General features: G+C 39.0%; 1 protein-coding gene across 1 annotated transcript in view; it reads right to left on the reverse strand.

Moving 5' to 3' along the window:
* DNAH11 (dynein axonemal heavy chain 11) overlaps positions 1–18264 on the reverse strand; it is a 132407-nt gene that overhangs the window by 44427 nt on the left and 69716 nt on the right. Inside the window, 5 exon segments of the mRNA XM_037383857.1 lie at positions 4215–4319; positions 5102–5286; positions 5754–5862; positions 6021–6151; positions 13251–13401. Of these exon segments, the coding sequence (XP_037239754.1) occupies positions 4215–4319; positions 5102–5286; positions 5754–5862; positions 6021–6151; positions 13251–13401 (681 nt within the window).

Genomic DNA, 18264 nt, shown 5'->3' on the forward strand with positions numbered 1-18264 from the left:
CTGAGAAGTGCCTGCATTGCTCGTTTTTTCCCCCCAGAAGAAATACAAGTTTGCCTTCTCTTTATACCCATTTCACAGACTCCCTTACACAACAAATCATACCTTTAAAAGACCTGACATGACCCAGCTGGAACACGTTACATAGGGCAGGGGTGCACATTAAGAAAACATTAAATGAAGCAGATCAAGAAGTTACCATGGCTGGAAAAATTGAGCTGATGAAACTACGCTAGATGTAAAACTCTCTGGAAGAATGGAAGACAACCGGTGAATATTTATATAGCACTTTAACTCTAAAAATGGATGCCAGCAAAAAGTCAGTGTTTCACTCTGAAGTTGCATCTTTTCATCAGCTAACCCTGTGTAACGCTACTGCTGTACGTAACAGCCTTCCTCGTAGGACATCACACGGAACATCATGTCCTATAATGTGTGGATTGATACAAGTTCCCAGCTAAGGAACTCAGGCTGATTTTAAATGTAAGATTGAACAGTGCAGATCCAGGTCATGGAATCAATGAAGTTATTCACTGTTGACCATGTTAGGCATGTTTAGATGGAGAAAAAGTCTGAGCCCAAAAGCTAAGTGGAGGCTCTGTGAAATGCCAGCTGCAAGTATGGTTAAAACAAACCCAAGCAAAGTGGTGAATTTGATGGAATTAATGGGTCAATTCTGTTAAAGGCCAAAAGTGCAAAGACAGGAGAGGATCTTGTTCTGTACCCACCAGTCTGTAGAGCTCATTCCACCCACTGAATCTTACTAGTGAACTCAGCCTCTCATCATCCTCCAACATTTCACAGGTAGGAGACTGGGCACTAACAATCAGGGAAGTGCATCTCCCAGCTATACCATTTTCTACACTTGAAACTTCTTGGATTAACATTTTATAAAGTAGGTGTCACATCGGCAACTTGTTACAATTCTGGAAACTGAAACTTCCAATATTCCTAGATCGTTTGAAGTTCTGATGCATGCTAACTTGCAAATGTTTTTTTCCTTCTAGTTGCCAGTCCTGAGGAAAACAATCAATGGTTTTTATACATACATGTCTTCATGTTATGCACTACATTTTTATAGACACTTCAGTCATTTCCAGTTTGTCACACAGCTATTGGAAAAAACGTAACTTAAACATGTAATTAAAACTAGGTGAGAGTTCAATCACTTTCAAACCTTTTCTTTAAATAACATTTTAAATCCTCTCAATGAACAAGAAATTACATTCTTTCCTTTCTATGAGTAGAATAGATACATAAATTCTTGTTAGTCCAAGTGTACGTAAGCTTATGCTCAGCATACACATGTGCTGCATCCAAGCAGGGTAAGTAGTTTGTGGAAATGAGTAAGTTCAATTGCCTTACATATGGAAAAAAGCATGACAAATTAGTTGAGAATCCTTTTGCTAGCTGGAATTTGCAAGCATTTGAATGAACAACATTTGGCATTGGCTTGTGCAAAGAACTGCACTGTAACTGAGGCTTTTGAAGTGAAATATTTGGAGGCTGCATAGATGAATATTTAAAACTTATGACCATACGCGTTTTTCCTGAGAGATGACACGCAGCATGTGGACCATGAGAAGCAAACACAGAAATGTCCAAGAGGCTTAACACGCCTTCAAAACAAAATTTTACCAATAATCCTCAGTAATTAAATGATGGATTAAGACATGAATTATGGAAGTATATACATTTTTCAAGTTTCCTCATACATAAAAACTGAATCCATTTTGGCATCTTTAACTTTCTGGACTGCGTCACAGCTCAGTTATGAGAAACAAACTAAAAGCAACTTTTCCTGAGTGAGATGTGTGCAACAGTTTTTATTTTATCATTATAACACCCCCTTACTGCTCACTCTTCTAAGTATTACAAACCCATTTTAGCATACAAAATATACACACTGCATAGACAAGTATTTTCTTTTTATTCTTCTACTGAGGTTCATCTTGTGAAGTATTACTGGATTAACCAAATTTCTGCTTTATTTTTGGAATCGTGAGATGGTATAGGCCAGAAGGACTTTCTGGAGGTCATCCAGTCCAACTCTTAGCTCAAAACAGGGCTAACTTCACATTTTCCTTTGAACTATGCACAGCCCCAGGTGTTCTTCCCTAAGCTACTAATGAATAAACAATGATCAAGAAGTATTCGTAAAAAGTTATTTTTTTTTATTACAATATGTATTACTTTGCATTTATCAACAGTGAATTTCACCAGCTATAGTGTTGTCCATTGAACAATCTCATAAGCTCTGGAGCTTATTATTGCTATGAGAAATACCTACCAGAGAATCAAAAATTACAGCTACAGCTCCTTAAAAATGTTCATCAGGTTGATCAGCTATGGTACATATCAGTTATAAGAATAATACAAGGGTTCTCCCACCTTGTAAAAGGAAGTCTGGTTGAACATGCAGTATGGATTTTATAAAGTGGTTAGGAAAAATATTCATAATAAATGGCAATGTGACAACTGTTGGCCTAACACAGGACACAGATAAAGCTGCAGGTCCCTCTGCAGTTGTCTGTGGTGCAGAATTCTTCCTACTAGGAACTAAGCATAGCTTAGAGGAAAAACTGCTGCTAACCACCTCCAGAAAAATTCATGAGGAGATGAAAGGGGAAGTAAATACATATAAAAAGAGGACAATCAGAAGCTGAAGGCTTCCTGCAAGATCACCTAAACCAGGAAAAGGCTCTTGGAGTTACTGTCAGGCAAGGAACAGGGATGCATTAGCGCTCTTCTCTAAGGAACACATTAAAATAATAAAAGATTCCATGAGTTTCAGGGGTGACTGCTGTGTATCAAAAATATTTTTTTTTTAAAACATCATTAAAATGCTGTTTTTGTCCAAAAAGTAAGTATTTGCACTTAATAAACATACATCAGTACAGAAGCATGAAATAAAACTCATGATCCTTCCACAAAGCTATCTTGTTAGTGTAGATACCTGCTTCATTAGGAAAAAATGCACTTTGATCTGAATAAGCAGCTCCAAGGTCACAAAGCTAAGGCTGTATCATACAGAGGCAAATTACATGCCATAGCTGCTGATCCGGTTCTTGGGGTGCGGGGGCAGAGAGGCCAGAAGAGGAAGACAGATGGTAAAGGCTATGTATGTTTACCCATTAAATGTGCATTTCCTCCAGAACAGGAAAAAAGTGGATACTACAATAGCAAGAGGAAAATCAGGGAAGTGCTGAAATAAGGAATGAAATTCCCAGATACTGTAACTCACAGATTTCTGAGTTTCAGTAACATGAGTCTTGCTCATTCACTTAAACTGAAAAAAACATTCACTTAAACTGAGAAAATAGTGAGAATAACCCCCACATTACAGATCTGTTCAGCCTTCATTTATTGCTTGCTATCTTAAATTAAGAGATTTCAGATCTAAATATTACCAACAAAAAAGCCTTAAGTCAAGTCAAAACCTTCTAAACCTAATTAATGCCATCTCTTTCAAACCATTTGAAGCCTTCTTTGCCAAGGGTAATTAGCTTGCAGCAGAGAAATTCCTTCCAGCCACCATCTCGCAAGATACCATGAGATGTCTCTTCAAGAGCACTCTGTGTTGCAGTTGCTCCATTAAATGAATACTTAATAAACAACAAATAATCCCTTTCAAAAGTTCAATAGATACTTGGTGGTAAATATGGTCTTTAATTCAATTAACTCAAAAGATTTGTCAGTAAAACACTGATAAAGTTTTCCACTTCTATGCGCATGTGTACATGCATGTATATAAGTTTTTGGAGTTCTTCAAAAAAACCAAAGGAGATTTCATGTCACTTTTATGATATGTTTAATGACAAACATAAAGACAAGTGACCATGACCTTTCAAAGCCCTTTCTGGAAGTTGCTCCTGTATTCCAATAGATCATTACTCATATAAACACTCAGCGTATATTTCTTGTAAAAATCACAGCCAGTTACTTATATCAACTATCATCTCAGTTTACTAATCTTTTGGTTATAACATGCATAGATGGCTTTGAGGAAATTCAGGCATTTGTGCTAAACAGCTATGGAATGTTCTTCAGTAGGCTTGTGGGGAAAATAGTAATAATCCCTATGAAAACATATTTAGTACTTGAACTAGGAAATAATATAAATAAAATATTTTTTTTAAATGAAATAAATAAATAAAACTAATAAAAATAAGCGGGCTCAAGATACTAGAAAAGGATGCTTATTAATCAAGCAGTACTTACAAGAAGCTTTTTCCCCTGATGGATGCTAGCTGCTCTGTAGCTGCTGCTAATGCAGCATTTGCCTGAGCCAATGCACATTCTGGCTCTACCTCACAATACATCTTGAAAAAGACGTGCAACCCAGGCACATTAGACAAGAAGTTGGTATCACATTCATTAGAAAAATTACAAATGACTCCTGATGAAAGACTTTCAGATAATCCTGGTAGTCTCTCGTTACATGTATTTACTTTAGAGCCATCTTTCTACACAATGGTGAGAAAGCAGAGATTTCTTTCATTAATGACCTAAAACCTACAGTTTTTATTATAGCCTACATAAAGATACCTTAAGCAGAACTGAATGCATCCTTAGTGGGTCTACTCTCCAACTAAAATTAATGTATATGTATCATGGTTTTAGAATACAGATGAAATCACAGGCATTAAGCTTGAGAGGATTTGAACTAAAAGTGATTTGTTTTTTACTATTTTGTAATTAAATGGTAACATGCTACAATACTAGGATGAATGGAGGAATCCCGCTGCCAGGTGCTCAAGGGACGCACAAGTGATAAGCTCTGTCTTACACTCAAGACAGCCAGCCTCAGATGGAGGTTTCAAGTGCAATGTGTACATCTGGAGAACAATATTTCCCAACTGTTGCATCACAATGATAACTGAAAAATGCTGGACAGCCACATCTTTTTTGCTATTTTCTACTGAAAATAAATACATGAGTATATACTGTTAAGCACTAAATACTTCCCACTTTATCTGTGGTTGCTGTTACATTCTTCCTAGAATACTAAGCAGAGCATACCATAATAATAAAATAAAAAACTTCCATAACAGAAATTCTCCCCTATCAGAGCCAGTCAAGAGGGGAACTGATACATATTAACGTCTATCTCATTGAATTTTTCTGTATTGATGAGGCAGGCACAAAGACCAGCTGCTGTAAAGGATTTTGTACAAACATAATTTGGATTGAAAGCTGGATCCTTCAAATAATGTCCCTTGACAACCTGCAGACAATACTGTATGTGCTCCTTATAGCTGATTAAACCTTGTAAGAAGTCATCAATTTCCAAGAAGAGACATTCCAGTTCACCAAAACTTTTCCATTTCAGAGAACCAGAAGCTGACTCCTATTGCCATCAGAAATGTAAAACTGGAATCCTGCACTAGCTTATTGTTTTAGAAACATTATGCAGTACAAAGCAAAAATACTATTTCCCCAAAAAGCCTAGGCCTTCACCCTCACTAACACATTTTGTGATTCGCTTGAGGAGTTTGGCAGATAAATACCATTAAATGCTTTCCCTTTGACTTTCCTGTATTTCTGCAATTAATAAATCCCAGTGGCACTCGGGCTGGCTTGAATTTGTCACCAAAGGTACACGGAAAAGAAGAACTCAGGGACGTTATCTTACGCCCCTAAATACAAACTGTAAGAAAATGAAGTTGCAATTTAGTTTCTCTTTCTCTAGCTCTCATATTTAACTGTTCTTTTTCTCTCTCAGATATTATATGATGTCCCATTCATCATTAGCTTTCCCATAAAGCCTTTTGCGGCTTTCCAGCTTCAGTCTTTGGGCAATTTCCCTTTATATACCAGTAAAACCATTACTGCAGAAATAACATTGATTACAGCCATTGGTGGCTGTCAGGTCAGGTACAGCAGTTGCTCACCTGTTGCTTTGGAGCACGCTGCCCAGAGAAGAGATGGAAATTTGATTGTGTTTGGCAGCTGAGCACTGGAATGACCATTTAGTAAGCCTGAACTATTTGAATGATAAACAATTCTTTTTTTTTGCAGACATCGAACTGATTGATCTTTACTTTATTAAACATGCCTAAGGCTGCTGTAGCGCCAACAAGAGCAGGTACAGCTTTCAGCAGGTCGTCTGCACACTCCTCCTGTCTCAGATATATGTCTCCTCAGATTGCTACTACATATTAAAACAATGACTCTTAAGATTTACGTTGAAAAATAAGGCTGTAAATCAAATCAGAGTTCCTTAAGCATTCACACTTGCAGTGTAATGTCTGTATACACAAAGATTTTTAACCCCATTATTTTATGTCATGCATAAAAAAGACCTCTAGAACTCTGACACTCAAGTGGGTTTGTGCTTGGCTCTAGAGTCCATCTGTTCTGCATGGTGAGGACTAACGTCTCCTGTTTATATCATCACACTGCAGAAGAGTCTGCCTCACCTCTATGCCCGGGAAGATCATGGAACAGATACTTCTAGAAGCTACTCTAAGGCACATGGAGGACAGGGAGGTGATTTGAGACAGGCAGTGTGGCTTTACCAAGGGCAAGTCCTGCCTCACCAACTCAGTGGCCTTCTACGAGGGAGTGACTACACCAGTGGACAACGCAAGAGCTATGGCTGTCATCTATTTGGAATTCTGTAAGGCCTTTAACATGTCCCCCACAACATTCCTCTCGGAATTCAAGAGATAGGGATTTGATGGGTGGACTGTTTGGTGGATAAGGAATTGACTAGATAGTTACATCCACAGGCTCAGGGCCCAGATGGAGATCAGTGACAAGTGGTGTCCCTCAAGGGTCCGTATTGGGACCAGTACTGTTAAATATCTTCATCAGTGACACAGCGGGATCAAGGGCACCCTCAGCAAATTTGCGATTACACCAAGCTGAGGGTGCAGTTGACACAACTAAGGGAGAGGATATCATCCAGAGAGACCTTGACAAGCTTGAGAAGTGTGCCCATGTGAACCTCCTGAGGTTCAACATGGCCAGGTACAAGATCCTGCACCTGGGTTGAGGCAACCTCCAGTATCAACACAGGCTGGGGGATGAAGTGACAGAGAGCGGCCCTGCAGAGGAGGACTTGCAGGTACTGGTAGATGAAAAACCAGACAGGAGCTGGCAATGTATGCTCTCAGCCCAGAAAGCCAACCATACCCTGGGCTGCATAAAAAGAAGCTTGGCCAGCAGGTCAAGGGAGGTGATTCTACCCCTCTGCTCCACTCTCATGAGTACTGCATCCAGCTCTGAGTCCTCAGCACAGGAAAGACATGGACCTGTTGGAGCAAGTCCAAAGGAGGGCCACAAAAACCATCAGAGGGCTGGAGCACTTCTCCTATGAGGAAAGGCTGAGAGAGCTGGGGTTGTTCAGCCTGGAGCAGAGAAGGCTCCAGGGAGACCTTACAGTGGCCTTTCAATACTTGAAGGGGGCTTATAAGAAAGATGGGGACAGACTCCTGTTGAGACAGGACAAGGGATAATAATTTCAAACTAAAAGAGGGGAGATTCAGAATAGGTACAAGAAAGAAATTTTTTATGATGAGGGTGGTGAAACACTGGAACTGGTTGCCAGGAGAAGTGGTAGATGCCCCATCACTGGGAACATTTAAGGTCAGATCAGACAGGGCTCTGAGCAACGTGATCTAGTTGAAGATGTCCCTGCTCATTGCAGGGAAGGTGGGCTAGATGACTTTTAAAGGTCCCTTCCAACCCAAACCATTCTATGATTCCAAGATTCTAAGAGTGGGTGGGCTGGACCCTCAATGACAGCTGAGTTTTGCAGTGCCAGAACTTCCAGAAGGCAGTCACCACTGCTTGCTTCAGTAAAGCTCCTATATGCTCTATGCTGGCTAGCACACGCAGCTGCTCAGGAGTGAAGCCTTGGACATACTGAGGATAATAGGATATAGAGCTGGAGACAGAGGGGTGTGCTGGCAAATCAGCTACCTACAATCATTTCAAGTTAACAGGCATCTCGGTGACTTTATGACCTCATATTGTATCTGATATTTCTACTAAAGCAGTAGTTTAACCTCTGGGTAGCTAGGTCACATTTATTTTCATTGCTCCAGAAAGAAAACTTGGTACGCGAAGTTCCTTTATTCCCTGCTGCTCTGAATCACAAAGCATCCCTGCATGTTGCTCTGCCTTTTTTAAGGACAGTAGTGCAAGACAGGAGGTGGAAACCAGCTGACTAACCCTTTTGTGCAGAAAACACACTGAGAATTTAAAAGAGGTGAAGAAGAAACAGAATAGTTTTGGATTGGTGTACCAGAAACCATTTTTGTTTATATTTATGGACAAATGTCTGTATCATCATAAAGAATATCTAGGTGTCTACAACAACTGGATATTCTCCATCATCCTCTGCCACTCAGTTTTGCAAACTGAAAAGTAAGAAATTGGTACTGATGCTTTATCTGATAAAAATGGTTTATACTTGAAATATTCATTTTTCAAATTCTCTTCTTCATAGGGTACTCTGATTCTGGCCTCAATGACTTTGCCTTATTATCATGTTAAATATACTTGCAGTTAACCTGATGAAAAAAACGTTTTACCTTTGGCTTACCAAAGAATATGGCACTTCCGCACAATTTTGGTAGCACTCACCAGGTTGATGGTGAAAGGAATATGGAATATGGGTCTCTCAAAGACTAGTTCAGCATTCGTAAGACTAAACCTCTCAGGTTAATCAACCAACTATTGCTTAGCACAGCCTCCTCTCCTCCAGGGTAACAAGGGACAGCACACTACCACCACAATGTTGTGCAACGGCCATGCAACAACAGCTTTATGCAATTTCTGTTCCTTTCCGTGAGACTAAAATAGACTACATAAATTTTTCAAATGGATACCGGATTAACAGATTTTGTGTGATGCCCAGTTTCTTTCCGGTGTAGGACACTACAACATGAAATACTGCAATTAATGTTTTCTTTGCCATCTTGTTATCTAAGGACATAAAAGACAGGAACTATAAGGGTAATATGTATTTCAGTATTCTAGATAAGCTTTTAATATCTCTTGATGAACAACAGCTAGTATGAAGACTGTCCTTCTAGGACACGAACCAATCCACCAGACCATGATCAAGCATGTCTGTATGCATGTGAAATACCACCTATCTGCATGGATGCTTTTCAAAAAAGGAGCCTGTAAGCTGGTGAAGACATCAGGTAGCGAATGCTCCTGGTTGCCAACAGAAACCTGGAGATCACTGTCTGAGACATACAAGAACTTAGGACTCCTGAGTTTAGGACTCTGTGTAATACTGTGGGATGCAAAGGTGACAGATTTAGCAAAGCAGGGCAGGAGACCCGGTAAAGTATCTGTACAAAAAAAGCTGGGGAATATTAGGGCAGTCTCTTACTTCCGAGGAGTTACTGGACGCAGGAGAGAACTCAATAGCTTATGCCATTTCAGCAGGTAAGTTGCAAACATTTCATGATCTATGTTCAAATGCAGAAGCTGGAGCTAAACAAGAGACGGCAGAGAGAAAGTGAAGATTTTTCACTAAGATGTTGAGAGCCATGACCTTTTTTCCCCCCTCACTCCCTCATTTTTCCTCTTTAAAGGGCTCCCCTTTAGAAAATCAGAGAAAATACCAGGGAGCCGATGGTCAGTTCTAGTGACACACTGGGGATTTCCCTAACCAGCAAAACATCCACTGCATCTTTGGGGTATATGTAAATGTATCAGATTTGTCAAACCAGCCTCCATCTTTTGGTAAATTTGCCTCTTTCTTTTAATTCTTCAGTTCCAAGTCTGAAACCATAGGTCTCAATAAGGGCGAGAACAGGAGAAAAGGAAGTATCCTATATGAAAACACCGTACTTAATTTCAGGTTTGGAGATCAAACAGATTTGTCAAAATGCTTATTTCGGTTTAACAGTGGCTTAGATCAGTGACCTTATATCAGCTAGCAGCAGTTTTAAGTGAAAGCTGAGCACCTTCACAAATTTTTCTGCAATTATTTAATTATCTGTTTAAAAGCCGATTATGATTTCATTGGTGCAGCTTATTTGGTAAAGTAGCCCTGGAGGGTGTTCTGTATCATCTGCAACTGCATATTTGGAAGATTATCATACACGTTTTTAAGAACACATTACCTGGGGCTGAACTTAAGTTACATTTGGTTCATCTTTATCCTTGTACCTCATGCTCATCTCACAGGCTCATCTTCTGTCAGGTCTTGCTTAAACAAAATCTAATTACAGAGAAAGAGGATACTACAGTGATCAAGATGGTAATACGTGGATCAAGCAGTATGCATTGGCAGTAACAAGCTTCTGTAAGAACTTAATATCCTTACAAAACGTGTTTCTACAATTGTTGGGGGCACTTTTCATGTACACATTTATTACACGGGACACGGATAGACACTGTCCCTGGAAATAACAAAGACTAAAAACCTATATGCATTACATTACAAATGATGAGTTACTAATAAAAGTTAGTATTTCCCCCATCCCTTGTGATGTAGCTTGGAGAACGAAATCCCCAATGTTTATTGGTCAGCATCTTAGCCACAACATATTTTTTAAATTAAATACTGTACATACAGTTGCAGTTTTGGTTTAGTTTATATTTTCTCTATCATGGTTTGAGACCTGTTACTGAAATTAACTTGAAGCAAAAAGTTTGTAACAGCCAAACATTCCTTCTGTTATAGTTTTTAAGGATATAACCAGGCGAAAAAGTATTAAATTTACCATACATAGTGCTTCCAGTGTGACAATATTTTCCATTAAAACAAACAGCTAATTTAAGTCACACGAGTTCTGTCTCTTTTTTTCTTATGCTTAGTTATTCTTTGCTTGCTGATGCCCAAAGAAAATACAGGACAGGATGATTTTCTTTTTTAAGGGAGGAAAAATTAAATAAAGCAGGTTGCAGATAAGCCTTAGGACAGTATTTCTTAAATCTACTTCCTCTCACAAAGAGACGAAGGAGCTTTTAATTACTGTCTTCAGAAGTTTAGTCCCCTTTACATCAATAACTTCTACGGTACAGAGCTCTTCACAGATGGTTAAATTGTTAGAAAAGCTGGAAGCAGTGAGCCCTTAGAATCAGACCATGAGTAGAGTGGCTCAAATATACCATGCAAATAAAGAATGCACTGTAGCTGAGGAAGGTAAATCAAAAAAGCTAGTCAGTCTGGATCCATCCTCGCTCCTACTCGTCAGGCGGTATCACTATCACCCATATACCTACACTATGCTCTGCATGTTTTCTTCCTTTGAAGGGGTAGGTCCCATTTTAAAAGGCAATGGCATATCCATCTGCATCTGTAACCCACTCTGGCTGGCATCATTCAGAGCACGCAAATGGCCAGTAAAGTGACAGCGGTATTACTGCCTACTATTTTAAAACCTCAGCAGTCATGTTCATAGTCAGACCTTTGTTGATTACTACACAGATACGTAGCTCTGCTGCATTTATGGGGCATCCAGGCTGACCCCACTTTTCCTGATGAGTCTGATCTAAAGTGACTTCCACTCTTCACCTTTTCTTAAGTAGTGCTTCATTCTAAGGCAATACCTCCCAATGGCTTACTGTTGTAAAACTCAAAACACTCTTATAAACTCCAGTCTGAAATCTATAGAACAGAAAGCCAAAATAATTTTTTAAAGGGTGACTAATTTTTATCCATTATGAACAGTATTCACAAATTACTTACCTGGAAGATGTATTCTCATTTGCTGGATTTTTTTTTTTTTGTAACAATAATTATAGAAGATTAATATTTAGAAACTACCATCCACTTTATGAAATAGTTCTAGACCAACGTAGCACAAAATGACACTTTTGTTTCCAATGAAAACATTTCAGAAGTGCAATAAAGCAATGAACAGGGGAGTACAGTAATCATTAGCGTCATGTGCTGAACTTCATCCCTGAAACAAAGTGGCCCAAAGATGTGATTATCCCACAATAATCACTCTGTGTGTTTCACCTAGTTGCTTAATGAGCTGATTAGAATTGTGTTAAGGGTGTATTTTCATCATCCAAATCCATCAGAAGCATATGGAACTAATACAGGAAAAGCACCACTGAAAAGTGGTTGGTAGGATGTTGAGCTGTTGGATCCAATTTGTGCAAGTTTAATTAATTGCACTATTTGGACTTCAAAATTCATAGCAATTTTTAAGTCCTGTGTAAGATATGGATAAGCAAAAGGCTGAAGTCCATAATTAGCATAAACCAGAGAAACATAAAGGTCCTCATCCAGGCTTCATTTATTTCAGCATCAAAAATCACCTTTCCCTCAATAAAATCAGGATGAGATACAAGGTCATTAGAAAACTATTAAATATCACCTAATAATAATATTTTTTTAAGAAACTAAACAGAAGAGAATGAAAGACCATTTTGATTGCTCACAGCATAGTCTTCCCTGTTGATCAGTATCTGAAAACTGTTTACAAAGTTTTTGGCACCTGAAGTTTCCTTAGCTCACAATCAGGCATTAACAACTATGACAAGTCAATTAAAAATTTCTCTCTGCGAGATTGATAAATGACACAACGTATATCAGTTTTCACAGCAAAACACCAGAGCTGAATCAGCTCTTTGGACTTTACAGGCAGAGGAACTTCAGTTTATAGCATTCCATACTGCTGGTGTTTTATTTTAAAAACTGAGCTTGTAACAGTAGATGAAAATCTTAAGAGTCCAGATGAAATTATGCATTTCTGTTCAGCCTGTGGTGAGGACTAATGCATGCAAACTTCTATATTTCCAACATGGATGTTGATAACTAATGTTAATAGGCTGAACTGAGAGCAAAAAGAAGGAGATTCAGCACTGATGACACATATTATTAGGAATGCTATTATAATCTTGAAAGTCAAGGTTTGCACCTTGTAATATTGCAAGATACTGGAATGAACTTCTGTATCAATTGAGTTGTTCAATTTACCTAGAGCCTCAAAGCCTTTAGAAACCTGAAGTGCTCAGAGATGACTCTCTGACCTTTACCGTATTACAAACAGGTCTGATTCTCAAGATCCACATCCATTAAATGCTTGAATGAGCTCAGTATTTATTGTTCTTTCATCTCATTAAAACAGCTAAAAGGTTGGGAAAAGGCATAATGTAAAGAAAGGTCAAGTGGTAATCACAGTGTGAAATGCCGTTACATGTGTAAGTATAATAATTCTTTAGACTTTATGCTCCCTGGAGAGGAAGTTGTTCAAAACTGCTCACCTAAAAAGGTTTATTTTCTGCTAAATATAGCTCAACAGCACTAAATAGGGGAATTAGACCAACCTTTCACTCCTCGGCATCTGCAATGGCCTTTTCTTGGCTCACTTTCTCAGTCTGAAACTCTATCTTAGCAATTAAAGCTTCAGCATCTTGATTTCTCAGTTGCAGTTCTACCTCTTGAGAAGCAAGTTTGGATTTTAGCTCTTGTACCTACAGGGCAAAAGGTAATGCGTTATTCAGGAGCATGGGTCATTAGGTATGGTTCTGGAATGATTATACCACATGAGCCCCAAAAATCTGAACTGAAAATAAAATTCACGTTTCATGGGTCTCAGTACTGGAAGTGCTGTCTTTTCCTTTTTTATTTTGTTTCCTTTGGTAGATCCTGTTTGTAGCTCACATAATTCTGTTGACATGAAGAATTTAATAAGAACAGCATAACTGCTCCCACCAGAGGCCCCACAGCTCCCCCGAGATGCTCAGATTGTCTGTCCAGCTGCTGAGGTTGTGTTTGTGACCAGGTGTCTCAGTGGTACAAGGCCCACCTGCAGCACCTAGCAAAGACGCAAATATAAAAGCAAAAGGAAATTATGGCAAATGCTTAGTAATCACTCCGAGCAGCTAATTCCAGCAAAGGTTTGCTGAAAGGTTAAGATAGACTCAGAGCCTGATGAACAAAGACTACCTGTTGGTTTGCTGAAATAGCAATTTATTGCCTGCCAGGCTAGAAACACATATCAAAATATCCAGCGACAATATCTTTCCAAGTACAAATGACTTGTTTCAGATACCGGGGGGTTTGGGGGTTACCCACCCCCACCCCCCCCCCATCCCTCCATGCATTTTGTCTGGCAGCTATTCATTATAAAAGGCTGTATTTTAACCAGAGGAGGCTCTTACTAACCTGATTTGGATATGGCTGATACGACAAAGAGGAAGACAAATCTGAGGGCTTAAACTTTCATCACATGGAAGATCCTGAGGGCTCTTCTTGTTTGGTGGGCTCCTGAAATCTTATAAAACTTACAAAATCTATCTTTTAAAAATCTGACCGTTTTGAAATGAGAAGACAAAGCTGTGATACTGACTTGTAACACATGACTGTAAAGATCCCAGATCTCTCCACTCGCTTTATTTTTCAATTTATTTAAGACTTTTATGTCTTTTTCTTTATAGAAAAAACCAAACGGTGCTGCATTTGATGTACTTGCATAGAGCTCCATAAAAATGGCTCAGTGTTCAAGCACCTGGCTAGATAGGAGCTTTGGTTTGTCTGCTAGCACAGCATGCAGCACTTGAAATTGTCAAATTATCTTTCGGTCATCATCAAATGAGAATTCAGAGAGAGAAAAAAAAAAGAGTATTTTAATAATTTTAAAAATTAATTTTAATAATGAAGCATGGGATAACTTATTAAAAATAGACTTTAAAAATAGCAGTCACCCTTTTCTGTCGACCATTTATTTTTGCAGGTCTTCAGCTAGCAAAGTGGGAAAAAGCCAGCCAGCTCCCATTATTTATCTCACGCAGTAGCACCAAGATGCAACTTTATGCAAAGACTGCAGCCAAGTATTTAATTTGCACTTTTTTATAAAACCACATACTTTTTATTTTTAATTATGGATTATGTAATGGATTACGGCTTGTCTTCAGCATTTGCAAAAGGGATTAGGGAACACGTGTGTGTGTGCGGGGGGAAAGCTCCAAAGCAGTTTCCCCTCCCTTCTGTCTTTGTGGACTGACCAGCCACAAATGAACTGCAGGCGGAAGCACTGACAGGGGGCTAAGTGCCACCAGCCCCACAAGGAGGTGACAAGAGCTGATGGAAAGGCTCTACACTTGTTCCTCCTGCTTTTATTACCCCTCAGCTGGTCACTGGCCGCACACAAAATCTCCAGGTACAGAACTGCATCTTCTCTCTCCATGGTTTATCTTTTACTGTGGCACTTGCTTCCCCTCCCACACTTGTACTGTGGCACCATCACTCCCCCCCAGACATTGTCCTTGCTCAAATGGATGGACCCTTCATTCCAAAGACAGGTAAAGAACTCAAAGAGCTTCTACGTGAAGCAAAGAAACAAACCCCAGTTTCCAGTATCAGGTAATTAAATGGAGTTTAGAGTCACTCTAATCTGTGACAGTTGACACACTTCCCTACGTGCCACCCAGGCATCAAAACACAAAGTGTACCTCCGGCTCCGAGTAGATCTCAGCATGCTGCAGAAAGGATTCCAGAGTGGTCTGTGGCCCCAGGGGGCTGTGCTGGGTTCCACACACCACTGCATGGGGCTTCTGTCTCATCACAGGGAAGAAATGCAGCTCTGAGACTGGAAAACTCTTTTGACATACTCTATGATAAGCAAAACAGGCTAGGCATATTTAAAACAGCTCCAGATGGTCATTTGTCATGTATTTCTGAGCAAAATGCAAAGGTAAAATGCTTGTCTTTACCTCGCACAGCAAGAAGAGAGGTTGTTCCTGGACTGAAACTCAAAAGTCCGTTTTCCAAATTTTTTGAAAACTGACCTAGCAAATACAAGATACTACTACCCTACTTTGAATTACAGTATACTTCCCCATGATAAAGGTGAAATAAGGAACCGCCAAAATTCATTTTTCTTTGTTTTAAAAGATCCTAGCTACCTATATTGCTAGAATATATGCATATACATGTCCAAGCAAGAGTACTGTATGCAAAATTAACAGGGAAATATTAAGAAAACCTATTTAACACCATCACTGTAAGTAACTTCTATTTTGTCCTCTATGACTTCTAGCAAAGTTAAACTTTATAATTTGTGGAGTCACATCTCCCTCATTTTAATGATTATTTATTGCATTCTGTACAAGACAAACGCAGTTCAATTAATCAAGGGAAGCCTAAAAATCAATTAATATGAATTAAATGAGCTACACCAACTCTTAGGAAAGTCACACATAATTTACCAAAGCATTGTCAATAATGCTTAGGGAACTTTGGGAAAATTGCTCAAGAGTGGCTGTTGCTGCAGTTAAATGTTTTAAGCCTACATCATTAATATTACAATCAGGTTGATGCAGAAACACTTGCCATTTTTCTCAGTAAGAACCTCATTATTTTCTTGTGACTTTTAAAAGCTAGTTTAGAAGAATACCTATTTCACCTATGATTACAAAAACAGAAATTAAACCAAGAACCAAATAAAGAATGATCTGCATTTAGGGAAAGCAGAATTTAATTGCTTTACAAATAAAAAAAATCAGGACATCATTAGTTGAGGCCAAGCCAGCATAAATTTCTCTTTAAAAAAGTATTTCTAAAAGCAAGGCTAGTCAGCAGGAATGGATATTTTATGCAGATTTGCGCAGTGCTTGGCTTCCGACTGAAATGCGTTTCAGCCTTTTTCTCCTTTTTCCATTGTGTGTGACACACATGCACCCTGCAGTACACCTCTTCCTAGCAAAAGACAACCTCCTTACACATGATCCTTATGAGAGGTCTCTACTCGGCGGCCCTGAAAAGCCCTCTAACAACAGTTTTATTTGTAAATCCGTGAGGGGAGAAGTGGGTTCCGGTAGAGCTGGAAGTGGCCCGAGACAACTTGTCTCAATGGGGCAAAATAACTATTGTTATCGAGCTTAACAAAATGGCACAGCATGGGAGACACGCCGAGCCAGAGAGCAGCTGGTTGTAATTCACACTGGTTTTCAGAAAACACTAATCGTTCCCGAACAGACCTCTTTGAGGCTTGGTCTTCCCTGCATTTTCAATTTGTCACTTTCTCTTATGATAAGGTCAGCAGTGACAGCACTTCCTGACATTAACAGCTGTGGCTTTTAAAAGGGTCATTGTGGAACTACTAATTGCAGTAATTTCATTAGCATAAATTATTTATTCTGCCATTCATTTATCTCCAGTTTGGGTTTGGGTTTTTTCTTTTAATACTACATTGTACTTTTCAATATATGCCCATTCAGGGTTGTAGGCAAAGGAAATTATTATTGCTAATGTAGCCTTCTTTATTAAAAAAAGGCAAACAAAAAAGACTTGATACATTAAAAAATAATCTGATATAACCGCAGTCCGCTAGAAACCATAAAGTAGTTTGAAGCCAATAATTAAGATTAAGCTGGTACAAATCAAATCCATTCAATAGTCCTAAAGAAGACTGAGCAATAAGCCTATATACAATCTGAAAGAAAATATAAGGGTGAAGTCTGTTCATTTTTATGCACTCTCTCTATCTAGTCCTTGGCTGACTGACTGTTAAGCATGCAAAAAACCCAGCCAAAACCAATGCAAGCTACAAAAAGAGTTTAGATGGGAGTTTTGCCTGCATTCTCCCCGTAACTCTCCTCAGGATGTAAAATAGCAATTGATACCAAATTGATAAATCTTAACTCTTTGCAGTTAAATTGAGCTAGCTGAAACATGCCAAGCAAAGAGGAAAAAAGACTGGTGACATTGAACTGGAACGCATCCCGCAGGCAGTTACCAAAACTGAGAATAAAACCAAGCCAGCATCTGTCTGAAGAAAGAGGTAACTGGGAAGTGTGTGGGGGTGGGCAGTGGGAAGTTTAAGCGGCAGAGGGAGAAGACAAAAATGTTACTTCAGGCTGCTTCTTTGCTGTACTACATGTTGTAAAACACTTTGGAGTACGATAAAATAAAGAGCATAATGAATTTATCCTTGGTATGCTTAACAGCGTGAGCTGTTTGGTGCTAAGCAGCAGAGGAGCAGCGTACAAGGCAGCAGCAGCAAAATACTCAAAGGAGATGGCAGAGATGTACATTGCTGTTATTTTCAGATGGATGGATTAAACAGTTCTGATTCGTTTAATCAGTGCTCAGTGCTGATACGTGACGCCAACTGAAAGTAAGGAAAAGTGACTGGACTGCCTGTCATGTTGAATTTGGAGACAGAGACATTATTTTAAAATATTATAGATCATGTTTTAGAGCAAAGGCACTTTTGTAAGTTCTTTAAGCTTAGTACATAGATTTCAGAACTACTGCACAGTGTTATTTTCTTGTGCCCTTTGAAAATTAAGTTTAGCAATTTGAGTACTGAAACAGAAGAGGGCTCGCTCTTC

The sequence above is a fragment of the Falco rusticolus genome, chromosome 4 (assembly GCF_015220075.1).
Source record: "Falco rusticolus isolate bFalRus1 chromosome 4, bFalRus1.pri, whole genome shotgun sequence".
In the NCBI taxonomy this organism is placed as follows: domain Eukaryota; kingdom Metazoa; phylum Chordata; class Aves; order Falconiformes; family Falconidae; genus Falco; species Falco rusticolus.